At 41.8% G+C, this 17,274-nt stretch overlaps 1 protein-coding gene across 2 annotated transcripts in view; it reads left to right on the top strand.

Annotated features, from left to right (window-relative positions):
* Positions 1-16,169, top strand: part of COLQ (collagen like tail subunit of asymmetric acetylcholinesterase) — a 41,683-nt gene extending 25,514 nt beyond the window's left edge. Inside the window, exons 11-17 of one of the 2 annotated variants that reach the window (XM_040549633.1) lie at positions 482-562; positions 4,707-4,803; positions 6,550-6,689; positions 9,501-9,620; positions 10,207-10,327; positions 11,826-11,928; positions 13,906-16,169. In XM_040549633.1, the coding sequence (XP_040405567.1) occupies positions 482-562; positions 4,707-4,803; positions 6,550-6,689; positions 9,501-9,620; positions 10,207-10,327; positions 11,826-11,928; positions 13,906-13,975 (732 nt within the window). In that variant the 3' untranslated portion in view covers positions 13,976-16,169. The other variant, XM_040549632.1, reaches the window with a different exon arrangement.
* The last annotated feature ends 1,105 nt before the right edge of the window (positions 16,170-17,274 follow it).

Below are 17,274 nucleotides of genomic sequence, written 5' to 3'. Positions count from 1 at the left end.
TGCTACAAATAGCAGTGGAAATCCTGACCAGTGTTGGTATCATCATTCTGTACTTGAAAAACAAGCACAATTCAGATGTTATTTTATTGACAGAAATCCTAAAGGAGGATAACTTTATGACATCATTGCATCTTATCTCTAAGATTAGGATAAATAATGATTGAATGAATCCACCATTTTTTCTCTTGGTGGAGACTTTTATTATGTGTGCATCTTAACAGCAAAGCACGATATTGTCAAAATGGTCAGAGAGTTTTGCTAGGCTGTCCATTTGGCTTCCTCTTTAGTGAAGGATTTTTCAGGGAAAAATGGGTAAATTATAAGAGATATTTCTGGCTTTACCCTTGTTCTAAAATATATTTTTTTTAATTGTGAATTTTCAAGAAAAATACAGTGCCAGCATTATCTAGAGGAATTGTATAAGGCATGTATAACCATTGCTCTGCCTATGTCCTGCTTCTTTCCCTCCACACCCACCAAGGGAGAGATGGGCCCCAAGGGACAATCTGGAGCACCGGGACACAGAGGACCTATAGGAAGACCTGGAAAACGAGGCAAACAAGTAGGACCATGGTGTTTCCTCTTGCTGTGATTCCTGGCATCTATGTGGTCATGGCGTATGGCTACGGGGTCTGTTCTGTGGTGGTGCCTTGTGCTTGGTCCCACTCTCAGGGGGCAGAAGCACTGCAGCACCTCACTTGCATGCCTGGGCCTTATCCGCAGCACTCAAATCCCTTGCTGTGCAGCATGGCTGAAGTAACGTATTCCCTGGGTAGATAACTCGTTGAGTATAACCTCAGCAGACCTTGAACCCTGCCTTTGAATCCTAAACAACACAAAGGCATGTTCTGAATCCCACCTGATGACTGGAGAGTTGGTGTGAGGCTGGGAGAAACACTGTGTGTACTGGCAGTAGCCAGCATGTGGCTGGTGTATGGTCTGTGACAACGAAAATCACTGGTCTATGCGCCCACACCTCAGTCCTGTAATACAACTCCGGCTTCTAGCACAAGCAGTAGGGTGCACCCAGTGTGTGGCCAGGTCCTGAGCCTGCGGCTGGGCCCACCTGGAGGATGCTTTCTGTCCACGAGGTCCCGTTTGGTTCAGTCAGGCTTTGACCAGGACCAAGTGTGGTGGTACAGAATCAGAGTAATAAAACACCCTCTTGGTTTCTCCCTTTCCCTCTGTTAATACTTACACAAGATTGATTTGTTAGACTAAGATATTTATATGACACTTCTCACCATAGTACAGCATGCCAGGGACAGATTCTTCTTCTCTAAGAGAGGTCCGGAAGACACATAGTAACCTCAAGGGTGGTAATCTTCTGTGGAAGCTGCTCAGGAATGGGGTGGTGGCAAACGCTCCTTATTCTGGGCTCAAAATAATTACGTTGACAGAACTGATTTTTGTTCGGACTTTCAGATGAATTGTAAGGACCGGAAATTTTGTGTAAATGTGATCCTGATTCCTGCAATACAGCATTGCCCAAGGAGGCAGCAGTGTTAATGTAGTTACCTATTCAAGTGACCAAATGAATCTCTTTAATTGCATCTTCCCTTGTGCATTTATTTTAAGCAATGATATTGTGAGGGCAAGGGGACAGTAGACACAAAGTCAGCCCGATAAGAACAGTCCCTTTGGTTTGCTACCTGCAATGCTTATTTCTGTCCTCTGGCAGGGAAGGGAACAAGCTCTTGCTACATCAGTGTTTGTTTTAGCATACATCTGCTCAGATACAGAAGTCTGTAGATGCAGAGGTTAATAGGATCAGCTGAAAGCATTTTATTTGCAGCCTGGTTATGCCCAGCATGACAAAAAGAGACACAAGCCTGCTTCGCTGTTGCTCTAATGCTGTCAGCTAATATCTGAAGTGAAAGAATACCCAGTGTGGGTAAAAATTCAAAATTGGGTGTTGGGAGGGAATAACAAGTCACCAAATAAGGAAGATATGTGCAATGTAAGTCTGCTAGATAACCCAGAAGAAATGTCTTTTTTGTCCTTGATTTGATAGGTTTTAATAGCTGATGTGGGCTGTGCTCTCTTGCTGTGTTTTTTTTTTGTTTGTTTGTTTGTTTGTTTGTTTTTTATAAACTGTGCTCATCTGTCCTGCCAAAGGGGATGTGCACAGAATATCTTTCTGTAGTGTAAGGTAAAGAGGAGATGCAGTGCCTGCAGATCAACAGGGACACAGTGCAGTGTCCCTTTTTTTTCTGAAAGGACTTTATACTTGATCTTAGACATTTTGGTACATTACAGAGTGTCTGAATCAAAAAGTGGTCACAGAAGATGTCATAGTTTAGGGCATCAATCAGTGGGACTGAAAGAACTATAGTCTGGCCCTAAATTAGGATTTTCTGGCTCAAGGCTTGGTGCACAAATGCCTTTCTGTTGCCCTGAAAGCAATTTCAGCATTGATCTTCTGCACAAAAAAAATGGGTTTCTCTTTCTGTAATTAGTGAACTATCTATTTCTTTTCTCCTTTTTAATCATTTGAAAAGAAAACCTTGAAAATGGCATTTTAAAGCTGTGTGGGTCTGGCTGCTGCCTTTAAGTGCCTTAATTACCTTGCTGTTTGTTCAGCTGAGAGGGTAGTTTCCATCAGCATGGAGCCATTTCCTGTCTTTTCTTGACCAGCTGACATCCCCGATGAAAGCAGCTAAATTAGGAAGGTGTCATTTCCACTTCCATTTTGAGATACGTCTTGATTATCCCCTTGACTTCTTCAACTCTGCTCTGCCTCTGGGGCAAGCTTTTCCTAAAAGGTGCCAGGAGATGGGAGTCACAAGTCACATCCTCACCATCCCCAAACCCCGACACAACTTCCAAAGCTTTGTGACTTGGGAATTGACCCCCAAGGAGCAAGTTTTGGGTTTCAGTCGTGGAGGAGGAATGACTTAAGGGACGTTACTTGGAAAAGAAGGAGATGACTATAAATATCATCCCTGCGAAAAGCTTTTCTGAATGCCGTAGGCACACATGAAAGGAAACAAGGCAAAGATATTTAATATCACCTCTGCAGTTAATTAATCTACCTGTGCTAAGCAAGAGAGCATTAAGCAAGCATTCCTCCAAACAGAAGACACAAGTCAGCTAGTTTTCGGGCAGTACATGTCAGACGGGCGCTGGATTTCCTCTGCCAGATCCTTATTGTGTGGGGAACGAGATTTGCTGCAGACTTCTTCAAGGGTTACAAAATCTTGGTCTGCTGGTTTTGTGCATTCATGTTGTGTAACATAAGAAGTAATTAGTGATCAGCATTGCTGACACTCACATAAATCCTGGAATATTTTGATGGCACAGAGCTTATCTAATAGGATTAAACAAAGTAAATATTCAATTATTTCTTTACGGGCCATAAAAACAGACAAACAAAAAACTTCAGTTATTGAAATGGTGCAAGTGACATTCAAACGTATTCATGGGGTATGGCACATTATATAAAGACAAATTATTTTATCATATATTACTATGTATGCTTCATTAATCTGAAATTAGACATGCAATTGCCCATCATCTGCCCATGAATGCACATTAACATGGATTTACACCATCTTGAAGGAATTCATCTCATTGGCATTAAAAGAATGGTAATGAGGCACACATCATTTTTGTTCTGCTAAACAATGTCTGTTGTTACCTAAAAATTGGATCAGATATTTCAACTTTAAGCTATGCAGTATGCTTCTGAAATATAAATCTGAGAAATACAAGCCTCAGAGTATATGAGTAGGACAATAAATATAGTTATTTTTAATAAGTGTCATCATATTAAATTCAGTACCAAAAATAGGAAGGTGTTGAACAGTTCTAGGGCAAAACTTTCAACCCCCTAAAGGTATGGCTGCACAAACAAGCTCCCCTGAGGCAAATTAGGGCTAATTTTACAGAATATTAGCTATTGTATGGTAACTGTATGTAAACTCGTCTTCCATAGGTAATTGTACAGCATTTTGACTGAGCGATAAGGCACCAGAAGAACATCATTTGTCAGCATACAGCAGCGCAGTTGGCTACTAGCTTGCACTCTGTAAAACCAAGCCCTTGCTTGTCTTGCAATGCTTTGTTAGCACTGGTACATCCACGGTGAAAGTTAACGTGATACAAGAGTTGAGGCTCTAAATTACTTATAAAAATAGTGCGGGTCCCAAAGTAATCAGTGTTCTTCTGAAAATCTGCACCTCAGCACGGAGAAATGTCACTGTGGAAACCCTTGATGACTCCGTATTGAATTTTCTCTTTCTGGAGGCAAAATGAATCAATTTCTTTCTGTCAGCCCTGTAAACTCAGGCGAAGATCCAGAAGTCAGAGCTGCTTTCTAAGGATTTCCAGGATCACTTATTTCTGTGCCGCCAGCCCTTTCTCTCTGAGCTGTACTGACTCCTAGGGAACTACTAGGGATAAAAAGGCATCCTTGAAGGATAGCCCCTGAATGACTGAAGTCGGAACAGGGTGATTCTGAACTCCACACAGAGCAATCTGCTGGTTCTGTTCACTCTCACAAGCTGAAGTCCTGCCTGGACCCACTTTTCTGTCTGCACGCAGAAAGGGACAGCCCCTCTCTTTCCTGGGGAAGTGGCTATGGAGTTCATGCTGCATGCTCCTATTGGCAAATGTCTTGGCTTTCTTGAAAGGGAATCCAGTGCTGGCTGGGGGATCTTGTGTGTTATTAACAGCTTAGCAAATAAATGTCTCCTCTTTCCTAGGGACAAAAGGGAGACATTGGACCTGTGGGTATCATGGGCCCACCTGGAAGGCCTGGTCCTTCTGGCCAGCCAGGCCCCCCTGGACCTTCAGGATCAGGTAAGCAGGGATCAGGTCATCTGAAGCAGTGTGCATCCTCCCCAGCCCCTCCTGACTCAGCACCTATGTCTATATAGCTCCATTACAAAGAATGGTGCAGAGCTTTGTTTGATTTTCCACCAAGAATAAGGAGATTTCTCCTGAAGTCATGTCAAACCTTCTTTATCCATTACAAGGACTTTATATCTTACTTTAAAGTCTACATAATAACTTTTGATGTCTCAAATAAAAGCAAAAACATGGCCCATGTGGTTCCTCTGGGACTTTGGCAGATGGGGATGATGAAAAGCTATCTGGCAGCCTTGGAAAGACTAGTTAATCTCCATCATCAAAGGTCTGCTGCTTCTCCAGATATCCTGGCTTACAGTGAAGGATTGCGATTTCTAATCAGCCAGGACATGCTTACTCTGTGCAGCTCTGTAAAAGGAAAACAGATGAAACTTAAAAGAAGGATCAGGATAGGCGTTAGAAGGGGAAAAGGGTGATAAAAAAATCTCTCTTTTTAATAAGTGCTGTAGATCTATGCTGTCTGCATTTGAGTGTGTTGTGGAAATCATGAGAAAAGCTGGCAACTGATAGTTGTACAGCTTCAAAACTATGTGTTCACATGATCTCTGGGCAGCTTGCTTTCTCTTGTGAGACCAAGCGTAGCCATGAAGGATGGATACATGACCTGTGATGTTCAGTGAGAATGTTTCAGGTATGGTTTTCGCAACCTGGATACATGCTGAAGAGAAAAGCAGTTGGAAACTGCCACTGTCTCAAATGGACAACAGCTGTTTGTACTGCAGCCCTTCAATGTCCTCTTTCTTTTTCCTTTTCCTTTTTCTTTCCTTGCTTACACCAGTGGGCAGGAAGTCTCTTCCTAGTGGTAATATGGAAATGGTACATCTGTGAAGCTGGGGGCTGCTTTGAAATCTACCCATATCTCATGTCTCCTGTTATGAAACATCTTTATCCAGAGTAAATTAGCTGGAAGTTTTCAGAGGGCAGAATTTTCACCATGCCAGCGGGAAGGCAGCCAGAATCCTGAGATTACTTTTTAAAGGATTTATTCCACCCACAGAAATTTTATGTATCAGGCTTGCTCATCTTTTTCCTGCAGAATATAAATTCTTATCCTAAATGACCTTCCTGTAATGATGTCACTGCTTGCAGTATGAACATGTTGGCTCAAAGTAATTCTGCAGAGTACTGCATCCTTGCCAAAGTTTGAAAGTCAAAAAGCATTAGGTTTTAAAGTATATATTTGTAGCACTCCTGTCTTTATAATTGGGTTTTCCTGTACAGAAACCTCTGAAACAGCAATGCTCAAGTGGTTGTGCAAATGCACAACTGCCATGTGTTCTGGATGTCTACAGAGACTGACTCTGTGTAGGTCTTCCTAAACCCACTGCATACGTGTTCTGGAGTGATCTCTGTATGCATCGTGACCTGAATTTCTGGAATTTCAACCAGGCTGACTCTTATCTGAAAATCCTAAGAAAATGGCCATTCTGGCCATGGTTAAAAAGTGATCTGAAAGAAAATGACTATGGTACAAACTCAGGTCTTTTTCGTGAAGTGCTGGAACTGGTGGTTCTGGTAATCACATCCCTTAGGTCCCAGTGGAGTTGGTGGGAGGTGTGTATCTCTAAATTTATGTAAATGTATATATTTACCCAACCCATACTTTTTCCACTGAGGCTGTGTTTGTGTTTTGTATGTTAACTTAATAACAGGGCAATCAGGTATTTTACTTTCTAGGGCAATTTGCAATAGGACCAAAAGGGGAAAGAGGACTTCCAGGACCTCCAGGGAGATGTCTCTGCAGATCCCCACAGAATGTGAATAATCCACCATATGAGGAATCTGTGTTTGGACACAGTTATCCAAAAGTCCCTGCGGTAAGCAGATTTTCTGGGAGAGGATGTGAATGATTCTTATGTACTTTTATTACAAGAAGTGCTGTATTCACCAATAATTTGTATTTAGCGAAATATGTGGGCAATGTGTTACCTCCGGTATCCGAAACTTCTGAGATCCAGAGGAAAAATTCTTTTCCTGTGGAAAAGAATTTGGTCTCATAACTATTCTGAAGGTTGTATGATTGAGGTGCTGAAATGCAGCTGTTACAAACCACCAGTAATATGGCACATTTTTATAAACCTGTCTCTGATCATGAGGAAGCTCTCTTCCACCTTACTACACACACATAATCTGTTATTTTTATTTCAGTCAGTAGAAATATGTTTCAAATTGGTTGGTGAAGGAAGCATCTACTTCTTGTTTATTTTTTATATCTTCTTCTGCAAAGACAGTGATTTCAGAGTTGAATATTGGAGTCAAACGTTTCGCACATATGACAGCACGTTCTCCCAAAACACAAACCCTCTACATTGAGCCAAAAATGGAGTCAGACTTCTGAGCTGCTGGCTGTAAACGTGCACTTTTCATAGCTAATTTCAATTGCTAGCCTTCTTGAAAGCATTTTTATGAGCAAATTGGACAAAGTACTTTAAAGAGCAAGACCTAGCAATTTTTCATCTTTGATTTCTTAGGTCTTTTGTAAATACCATTTCTGTACTTCTCCTTCAGCTGGGCCCTGCCTTGCTGTTCTGTGCATTGTATCACTTACTTAATTGGCAATGAAAACGCTACCTTTTACTGCCGCTTTGTACTAGCTTAGCCCTGCCACTCAAGGGACTGGATATTGTCTGGTGTCTGGTGGTCTCTGAATGACAACACGCGGTGATTAGCTTTGTTAACTTTCCCATCTGTCACATTTTCAGAAAGCTGTTAATGTTTGAGAAAGGGATGTGCTCACCACACTGCTCATTAAACTGGGTCATTGAGCTCAATCTTCTGCATGAGTGTGCTGCAAGTCTTCTCAGCTGCTTGCACATCCCTGGTGCATTACAAAAAAGGCCTGTTACTTTTAAAGCTGAATGGTTACAGAAGAAAGTGCATGAAATAAAGGTGCATATTGCATCATGCTGTGCTATTGCAAAAAAATTATCACGTGCTATTGCAAAAAAATTATCACGTATTTCATGGAGAACTCGTAGGATAAAGTGTAAGGCTCACAATATTCTGTGTAGGTCTTACCACCCTCCTTCCCCCCCAGGCACTGTTTAATATTAGATCTTAAAAGATGGCAATGAGAGTGTAGTTATATCAAATATAGGTAACCTACACTATCTATATGAACCCTCATTTGATGACGATCAAGTGCCATTTCTGTTCTCAGAAAGGAGGGATGGCAAGGAGGCAAGCCTCGTCCTGCTGAGGAATGCTCCCCGCTTGCCTGCCCCATTTGTTTTACTCCCTTGACTGGCAGGGAGCTTAATATTGCTATTATTTATTCTGTTCAGATCCCCACGAGGCAGCTTAGAAATCCGCCTTGTGCCACTCGAAGGCTGTTGTCAGGGTTGCTATAGCTGCACTTGGTTGGGAAAGATCCAGAGAAGGTGCTCCAGGGCTCCAGCCCTGCTCCATCCCCTGCGGCGTGTCCCGAGCACAGCCACCCGCTCGCCCGTCAGCGGGGACCGTGCCAGCGCCGCCAGAGGAGGGGAGGAAACAAAGCGCTGCTTTTCTGTCCCTGGCTGTGATTCATCCCGGTTTTTAAATCCTTTACAATTTCAAAGGCCAGTATCTGTAAGAGGGATTTTCGGAGGGCACAGATCTGCTATTGATTTTGAGAGAAATTACAGCTCTGGCGCTGGGACTTCAGCTCCCGAACAGCCACAGAACCAGCTCTTTGCTTTCTGTTTCTTTGCTTTCTTTCATTCTGGCTGAAGGCATTTTTATTCAGTGTTTCTTTAATGAAATTGGCCTTTGTCAGGGGCTATGGGAATATGCTGCTATGTAAAAATTTCAGGATAATTTGTTTTAAAAAGAGCCAATTCCGATTATGCTGGTGGGAATCAGGCTCTGACCTAAATCCATTTTCCTCAGAAGCGTTCCATTTGCTTTTTCTTAATTTAAAAATAGTTTGAATCTTACTAAAATTAATTTGATTAAGCTGCCGAAGGAAGAGATTATTTCGTAATGCCCTGTACAATTTTGGTGAATGAGACATTACAAAAAAATTGGGAGAAGCTTGTTCTAATTCTCTCCATTTTGTACTGATATTTTTTCTGTTTAATTGAAGACTTGAATTTAGACTAAAGTCTATGCATGTGAAAAAACATGAATTTCAATGCCAGTTAAGTCTAAACGAAGTACAAAGTAGCAAAAGATAAGTGAAGGCTGCATTGAGCAATGAATTATTTATTTTGTAAACATAAACATGCCTAAAAATTACAGACAAACCCGCAAAGACCACTTATGCCCATATGGATTTTGCAGTTGTTCCAGCATCTAACCACTGGAGCATCTGAAATTGTTCTCAGCAGTGATTGTGCACAAGCGTTAGCATGGTCCTTATCTGTGGGTGTGCATTTTGAAATAGGGGTCACTGGAGCCTTAGCTGGGTACTCAGGAGAGACCATTAACTTTTGAAGGCTAGAGTTTCTTACCAATTGCAAAGTAATATTTTTATGTGTGTAAATTCTCACCCAAGGCTGGCATGCCATTCTGTTTCAGAAAACAAACAAAATTTCTGGCAATTCTTTATATATTTGCAGATACATAACTCAGTTTGCAGGACTGGATTCCATGACAATTCAAAATACTTCTTGAGAGAGTTACCAACCACCTCTTTTTCTGTACCCCAGATTTTTGTGGTGAATAATCAAGAAGAATTGGACCGGTTAAACACCGAAAATGCCTTAGCTTTTAGAAGAGATCAGAGATCTTTGTATTTCAAGGATACCTTTGGATGGCTCCCAATCCAGGTGAAAATATGACTGTGGTTTTGGAAAACTTGTGAGCATATGTTTCACTTTTAAATACAGCAGATAATTCTGAACTTAAGGTATCATACAGAATCAATCAAGTGAAGGAAAAGTTAATTCTTGAGCACTGTTACAATTGTACCTAATTCTGTGGGTTTTGTTCACAGGAGTCTTAGTTACTGAGACGTTAACTCATCAGTGGTTCAGGTTTTGCTAACCTCCCTGTGAACCAACTGGTGAACTGAATTTGGGGAATTTCATTAGTAAAGAACAGTTTTGATTTAACACAAAATAACACAAAACTCATCAGGGAACAGAGTTGTGGGAAAACACAACCCCTGCGAATCAAACCATGTATTTCCTTACTGCTTCAGGGAGCTAAACTAAGTCTCACATAAATCAGCAGTAGGATCCTTATTGTTTCAACTGGATTTTGAATCAGATTCCGTATAAACCGTGTGACCCATCAAAGAGTGGGATATGGAAACCTGTTTGCAGGCCCCACCTCCCACAGCCTGTCACCTCAGTTTGTGAGCCAGCCTGCTGGTAGTCCTGCACAGTAACTGTGGTGTGTTTTCTTGACCAGCTCAGCCCTTTCTACCCTGTGGATTATCGCTTTGGGGACAGCGGTACCTGTGGAGATGGGATCATCCAGGATGGGGAAGAGTGTGACGATGGCAATGCAGTTGTGACAGATGACTGCATAAGTAAGTCACGGCATGTCGAGAGCAGCCTCTTTCTACCATGGAAGGTGCAGTAGTCATTTCCGCAGGATGACAGGCACAATGGCCATAGCACCAAAATTGAGATCTTTCATGCATGCGGATGCCACACACAAGCACAAGACAGAAGTGACCCCAAGTGCTTCTAATTGAGACCCGGTCTAGTGGGAGGTGTCCCTGCCCATGGCAGGGGGGTTGGAACTAGGTGATCTTAAGGCCCCTTCCAGCCCAAACCAGTGTGCTATTTGCCTTTCTACATGTTTTTTAGGACAGCTGTTCAGTTTTCTATGGATGCTAGATTAATAACAGGCCATATCCTGGTTCCAGTAAAACCACTTTTTTTTTTTTTTTATTCACGCACATAGGGAAAGTTTCAGTCCACTGCCTTCACTGTTAGCTTTACAAAACATTTGATTCCTGTCTACTCAATCTTCCTCTTGCTTTGCTCATTGTGGGTAGTAAAAGCAAAGAGCACAGAAGATCACACAGCATAAAACTGGCATGCAAGCAGCTATCACAGCCTTCACATCCACCTTTCAGTTACCTTGTTTTCACCACTTAGCTCCTTCCCCACGGCATAGATGTATAAATAAATGTCCCTCTAAGCTTGCCTGACTGCAGAGCAATCCAGTGAGAGAGAGCTCTCCAGGCTCTAAGCATGAGAAAATTATCCAATTAGAATTTGCAATCAACCATGGGGAACAAACATGCAGGAAAAATAGTGCTCATTAGTTCTAGTGCCTGTGAGATTGCATGTTGTGCATCTGGAAGTCCATCATAATGCTCTGTGCTATACACCAGGCAGAGCTTCAGGTCCACAGAGGCCTTGCAGTACATGAACTTCAGACACTGATGTGACCTGAAGAGGTTTAATTGAATTATAGAATCATAGAATTATTAAGGTTTGAAAATTCCTTCGAGATCATCAAACCCAACCATTAACCCAACCTGCTGAGTCCCACCACTAAACCACGTCCCTTAGTGCCACAAATTACTTGAATATGACCAATTGTCATCCTTATGATCTTGTGACTGTATCAAAAGAGGTCAACCAATGGTAAGTGGACTTAATTGTAAATAGGCTTGTTGTTCTTAGAAGCATTAATCTCTAACAAACAGGTCCTCATTGCAATCAATTAATCATTTCCATTTGTAAATGACCCACTTTAAATTGTGTAAACTCCCTGTTTTTGAATGTCCCTTTAATCTATTGCTTAATAGTGTCTCTGAGGAGACATCAAAGGGATTTTAGCTAAATGAATTTGTTCCCAATTTATACTCAGGAAGTTGAAGACATCAAAAGCAAAGTCCAATTGTTAAAATACAGCCCACAAATTACCACAGCCTACATTTTGGTCAAGTGCTCCACAAAATGCCTTAGTTTATGCTTTACCCTTAAAAATCTAGTTCCACTTGCCTCTCTCTCCAAGATACTTTATATATTAAGTTTTATTAAGGTATTTCTTTCACAATTTTTCACTAGGATGTCGCCGTGCTTACTGTGGAGATGGCTACAGACATGAGGGGGTTGAGGACTGCGATGGGAAGGATTTTGGATATTTGACATGTAAAACGTATCTCCCTGGGTATGTACAAATGGTCTGCACTTTGGTTTGTTATTTTTGCTTCACCTTCAACATTAAAAGAGAAAAGGACTACCCACATAAACCTTGTTCCAGTGGGACAGTGGTGGAGAGAAAGTGGTGGAGAAAGACCTTATCTGATTATTTCTGTACATTATTGATTTTAAGGTCTGAATCTCATTTCTCAGTCTCACATGCTTCCTACTGTACAAAGTGCATGATCATGTGGGCATATGTTTACCCATTGCTAGCAAAGATTTCCTCACTTGGTGACATTCTCATTGCATTAATACCCATAACATGCCTAGAGTAGGATAGATCATGATGAACAGATGATTGCACTGAAGGGAAGAAAAAAAGAAAACAAAACAACAAACCACGGCCTCCAAACAAAATCCTGGACTTTTAGTGAGTGCTCTAGGGCTAGCTTCAGAATCTACCATTCATTTATCAGCCTTTCCAAAGACCAGAACATTCGTTGACTTTGCAGCAGTTGCAAAGACATACATCTGCTTAGCAATGTCCTTCATTTCAAACATCTGCTTATTGTTGACTTGCCTTCTCTGCCTTTGTTTAAACAGCTTCCTCTGGTCAGCATTTCGCCTCCTATTTAACTGTCAGGTATTGTTACTGGATAACAGGAAACATTTAATTTGCAAATGAAATTATGTGCAGAGCCCTCATCATTCATGGAAGAATAATGTGCTAATTGACAGGAATAAGAACCCACAGGACATCTTTGTAAGTCAAGTGCTGTGCTAATCCTTCCACTGCAATTGTTGGAGCACTCCTGGTGTAAGAGATAACTAGAACTGAGACTAGCAAACCTGACAGCCTGAAACATTTTAAAGAGCTCCCATCTGCAGACAGCGTGAAGCTGCTCTCCCATGAAAGCTATTCCATCTTAAGAGTCTTAAGTTTGCTGCCAAAAACAGAGTCCCGCAGAAGCTCGAGAAATTTTTATAGATTCTATTTTCCGTGTATAATCAAGTTGTGAAGAGCAACTGAGATCCTTTATCTTTGTGCGTGCAGCCTGCAGATTATCTGCTAAATCAAAGAAAAAGCCGTGACTCATCAGGAAAGTGGGACGAGTAAGTGAGCTTGGCACTGCAGTGGGAGTTTCGCCCCACAGCACCCTCTTCTCCAAGAGCTCTGCTGCAACTGATTTTCCCATTTTCTACTCTTTCCAGCTCTCAAATTCCTCCTCATATTTCACACACATTCACTTCAGATTTTTTATTTTGTTGTTTTTCTGAGAATGTGGGTTATCCAAGGATGCATTTTTAAGGACCTGTTCTACAGCTTGTGGATTATCTGATGGGTGGGTTATTCACCTGGACATATGGTAGCAATAAAAACTCAGCAAAATTATTTTGTTTTATTATTATTATTTTTTTAATCAACACCCCTGGTCAGGTCTTCAGTTGGTAGAATCATTGCAGCTCAGTATAAGTCAGTAGAAAAGAAAAAAAAAACACAACTGTTTTCCTTTATTTTGCAAGGACCCTTTGTAAAGGCCTCTTTTTAGTTTGAAGGTGGGCATCTGTCACTATCATTATTTCAAGTGCATGAAAAATAAATTAAAGGAAAGGCAGGCACAGTCATGCCTGCTGGAACTAATGGAAGTAACTAGAAAAACACTTAACTCAGATCCTTAGATATTTGGTTACACAGTTCTCATGGGTGAGTGCCAAGGCCTACTGCACCTACCCCTGTACAGTGATGTCTTTTGTATTTTTATTTTTAATTGACATTATGGGGAGTTAAAACTTCACTCATTGTTTCTCCTGGGTTCTTATTTTGCTGACAAGGGGGAGCACAGCAGAGCACTGCTAGAAATTATCCTCTTATTTTGGTTGCCATATGTCACTTCACTTGGCATTTTCTGATGTTCTTGATTCCGACAGAGAGCTGCATCCAGAAACCATGTAATGTGAGCGATGGTGTGTATTGGAACTGAGATGTTCTCTTTTATTTTAGGTCTTATGGAAAACTGCGATGCACTTCTTACTGCTACATTGACTCTACACAGTGCCGATACTTCACATGAGGGGAGCAGAGGTGGGCAGCATCCCACATGTCACGGGGTGCTAGGTGCTACACTGTCATCTATCCAGGAAGGACTGGAACAAGGAGAAAAAAAAAAAAAAAAAAAGAGGAAAAAAAAACACCTCTGTGTGAAAAACAAACAAACAGATGTCATGCTGCTGATGGCCATTTTGAGATGTTTGTCTTTTTTTTTTTTTTTTCTTTTTTAAGTCAGATTGGGAAAAAATAGGACCACTGCATCCTGTCTTAATAGAGAAATGTCAAACAGTGTTTGCCAGTAAGACTTTTGGGTGGCTGTGTGTGAGAACTTGCTCTATCACAAATGCTACTGGAAACTGAATGTCACTAACCAGGAATATCATGTAACAAGACAACATTACCTCGACTTAGCACTGTTCAGCCTAAGTTCTTCAGGGTTTTTGTTTTTCAACCTTCTCTGCATAAACACAAAGTGTATCTTGGACATGGTGTTTATAGAGACTTTCTCTTTTATTACAATGTGAACTTCCTAAGTGTTGTGTCTACGTGAGTGATGATGACTTCAGCGGCATTAAGGTTAGCTGCACGCCTTTGTGGATTGAAGAGCAGGGGTCTTTCAGTTAAGTGCTTTAAAGATCAGCAGATGGGGCAAAAAACCTCCAGGCAAAGAAATTGGGCTGGATCTATCTGCATGCATCCACAGAAAGGCGAGCTGTATCACAGGGTCTGAACCTGCAGACCACAAAGGCTGGAGTGGCCAAACAAAGGGTGACACAGGACGAGCCTATTTCCTTTTTTCACCTTCGCCGAGCCGGCTGCGTTCTGCGTGAGCCCAAAGGGACTGGGGCAGTGCTGGTTGCCCTCCTGAAACCTCAACACAGCCACGTATGTGTGGCCTTCACTCTGGTTTCTGTGCTGTAAGATCTTGTCATTCTCCTCCCCTTGTCCAGCTGATCTTCGTCCTTCTGTGCCAGCTGTGCCCCAGCCTCTCTCCCTGTGTGCCGACCCCTCTCGACCGCTCTCGGTTCCTGCCATCGTGTCTGGAGTACCCCAGTGTGCCTCCTCACTTTTGTATCTCCGTGAAACAAATCCTGGCCTAGCGTGTTTGTGGGTGCTCATTCATGCTGTATAATGTACATATATACTTGTTTTTCACAGGTTCAGTCAACTCTGTTAGCTCTGATAGGAGTCAGGGTAATTATATACTTATTTATTAGCAAGCATTAAAGAGTAAATTTTACATATTAAATACGTTATGTGCAAAAGAGTTCATAACAGAAGAAAATGGTGCAGAGATGTGTGGAATTCAGGACTAAGAGCCTCAAATCAAGGTGTTATTTTCATACAGGCCACTCTTTTCTGCTTTGCCTTAAATGCTGCACTTGAATGTTTGAAATGCGTGAGTTGTTTGTAACAATGACGGCTGCACTTACACAGTTACTTCTGTAAAGGTTAAATAAAGGTGGATATTACTTTGTGATGATAACGCATTAAAGTAACCGAGAAATACGTACAACCACCTGTATAGGAGATTGTAACTCTGCATGTCCAACGTGATACTGGAAATCATCAATTAAATGAAAAATAAACAAAATTAGTGTACTCTGTGGCTATTGCTTACCTGGGCTGCTTGTGCTGCTGTGAAGCTGAGCCACCAACATTTGTAGCCCAGTTCACTAGTTCACAACACTTCTTGTGGCTTTTAAAAATTTAATCAGAGGTCTTAATAAAAGGCCAAGGAACCAATGGGACAAGGAACATGGCATAAGCTCTGGAAGTCCATGCACTAGAAGAGCTGCCTTTTAGTCCCCTGCCCTGCTGCAAGCCACGGGTTTCAGCAGCACCACACCATCCCGGTGGGATCTGTCACCTTCTCCAAGGAGTTTATCTCTACTTCCAGCACCCAAAAGGCTGGAGTCCTGGAGAAATTTTAAGTCCAGCTTTAAGTCCTGGTGTTTTTAAAAGCTCCTACCTGCAAAAGAGGTTGTAAAGCCGAGCACATCAAAGGCAGGAAACATAAAAAGGAGTTGCGATAACTTATGTAGGATTGTCGTGCGTTGCATGTGTCCAGGAAGGTGTGCGTCAGAAAACATTTATAAAGTGTGGATTTTAAATGGACTTTATGAATACAGCACAAACAATTCAGCATCTTAACAAAAAGAAAGGAATAGAAGATATTAGGCAAAAAAAGAAAAGGACATGGAACAAGGTTCTTACTACAAATAATGCCTTGTTCCCCTCAGATGATAAAAAACAATGATTAAACAATGATTAAAACAATGATTAAAAAACACATCTGGGAAGGTGTTAAGTATCTGTGACATAAAAGACTGTAAAAAAAAACTTTCCTCCTTTTTCAGATGTACCTGCTTTATTGTTACTTGGGATTCTTCAGCTGGACGGTGCCTGGTCTGCTCTGAGTTATCGTCCCTCCTTGTCTGAGTTTCTTAATGCGTTACGCCAAACATAGTTCAAAAATTAATTGAGGTATTTCAGTTCCTTGGCCTTTTGTAGCAGCGAATGCCTGTGGGAAGGTTTTCTAATCATTAGTATGGAGCTGTAGGTGAATACAGAAAGAGTACGAGCTTGTATTGTGCGCTGTATTAAATGTATACTAAAAAGCCAGCTTGCATTTAGTATGTGATTAAATATATGTAGTTACCTACTGCATGTATTAACAGCTCATGTCAATAAATCATGCCACCTTAATTCTGGCATTTCCTTACTTTCACTTATTTCCTCTTGTGTTTTGCAACTATATTTTTTAAATATAATTGCCCAGTTTAAGATGCTGGGGAGGAAAAAGAGCGGTATTAGCTTCCAGTTGGGCTTGTGCAGCTTCTGAGAGCTGCCAGACCTCACCTAAAGGGGAAAAAGGAGCAAAGCCCTCCTTTGGGTGTGCTGCATGGGGCATGGGGGGCACGTGGTGGGGACAGACCTGCACCAGCCCGGCAGAGCAAAGGCTGCAGCCAGAAGGGGAGTTGGGCCAAATTGCATTAGAGGAGCATAGTCCTGCTGGAAATCGCATTAGTGCCTGCTTGCCTCTCTCCTGAAACCCAAATCTTGGAGCTGGAAAAGCACGGAGTTACAGCCCCATCCTTCCAGTGCCCTTAATTCTCCCTGACAGCTTCCTGTGTGTCTGATGGAGGATCCCGTTCGGATGTGTGCATGTCAGGCAGTGTGCCGTGGGCAAACACAACCTTCTTCTTCTCAAGAAAATGGGGTTTAAAGAGATGTCTGTTGCCACAGCCTTCCCACCCAGTACTGAACAAGGAGCCCTCCGTGTTCCCCCTTTGTTGGAGGCACAGAAAGTGTCAAATG

The sequence above is a fragment of the Cygnus olor genome, chromosome 2 (assembly GCF_009769625.2).
Source record: "Cygnus olor isolate bCygOlo1 chromosome 2, bCygOlo1.pri.v2, whole genome shotgun sequence".
Classification (NCBI taxonomy): domain Eukaryota; kingdom Metazoa; phylum Chordata; class Aves; order Anseriformes; family Anatidae; genus Cygnus; species Cygnus olor.
The sequence above is the reverse complement of the archived record's forward strand: the minus strand, read 5'-3'. Positions and strand labels throughout refer to the sequence as shown.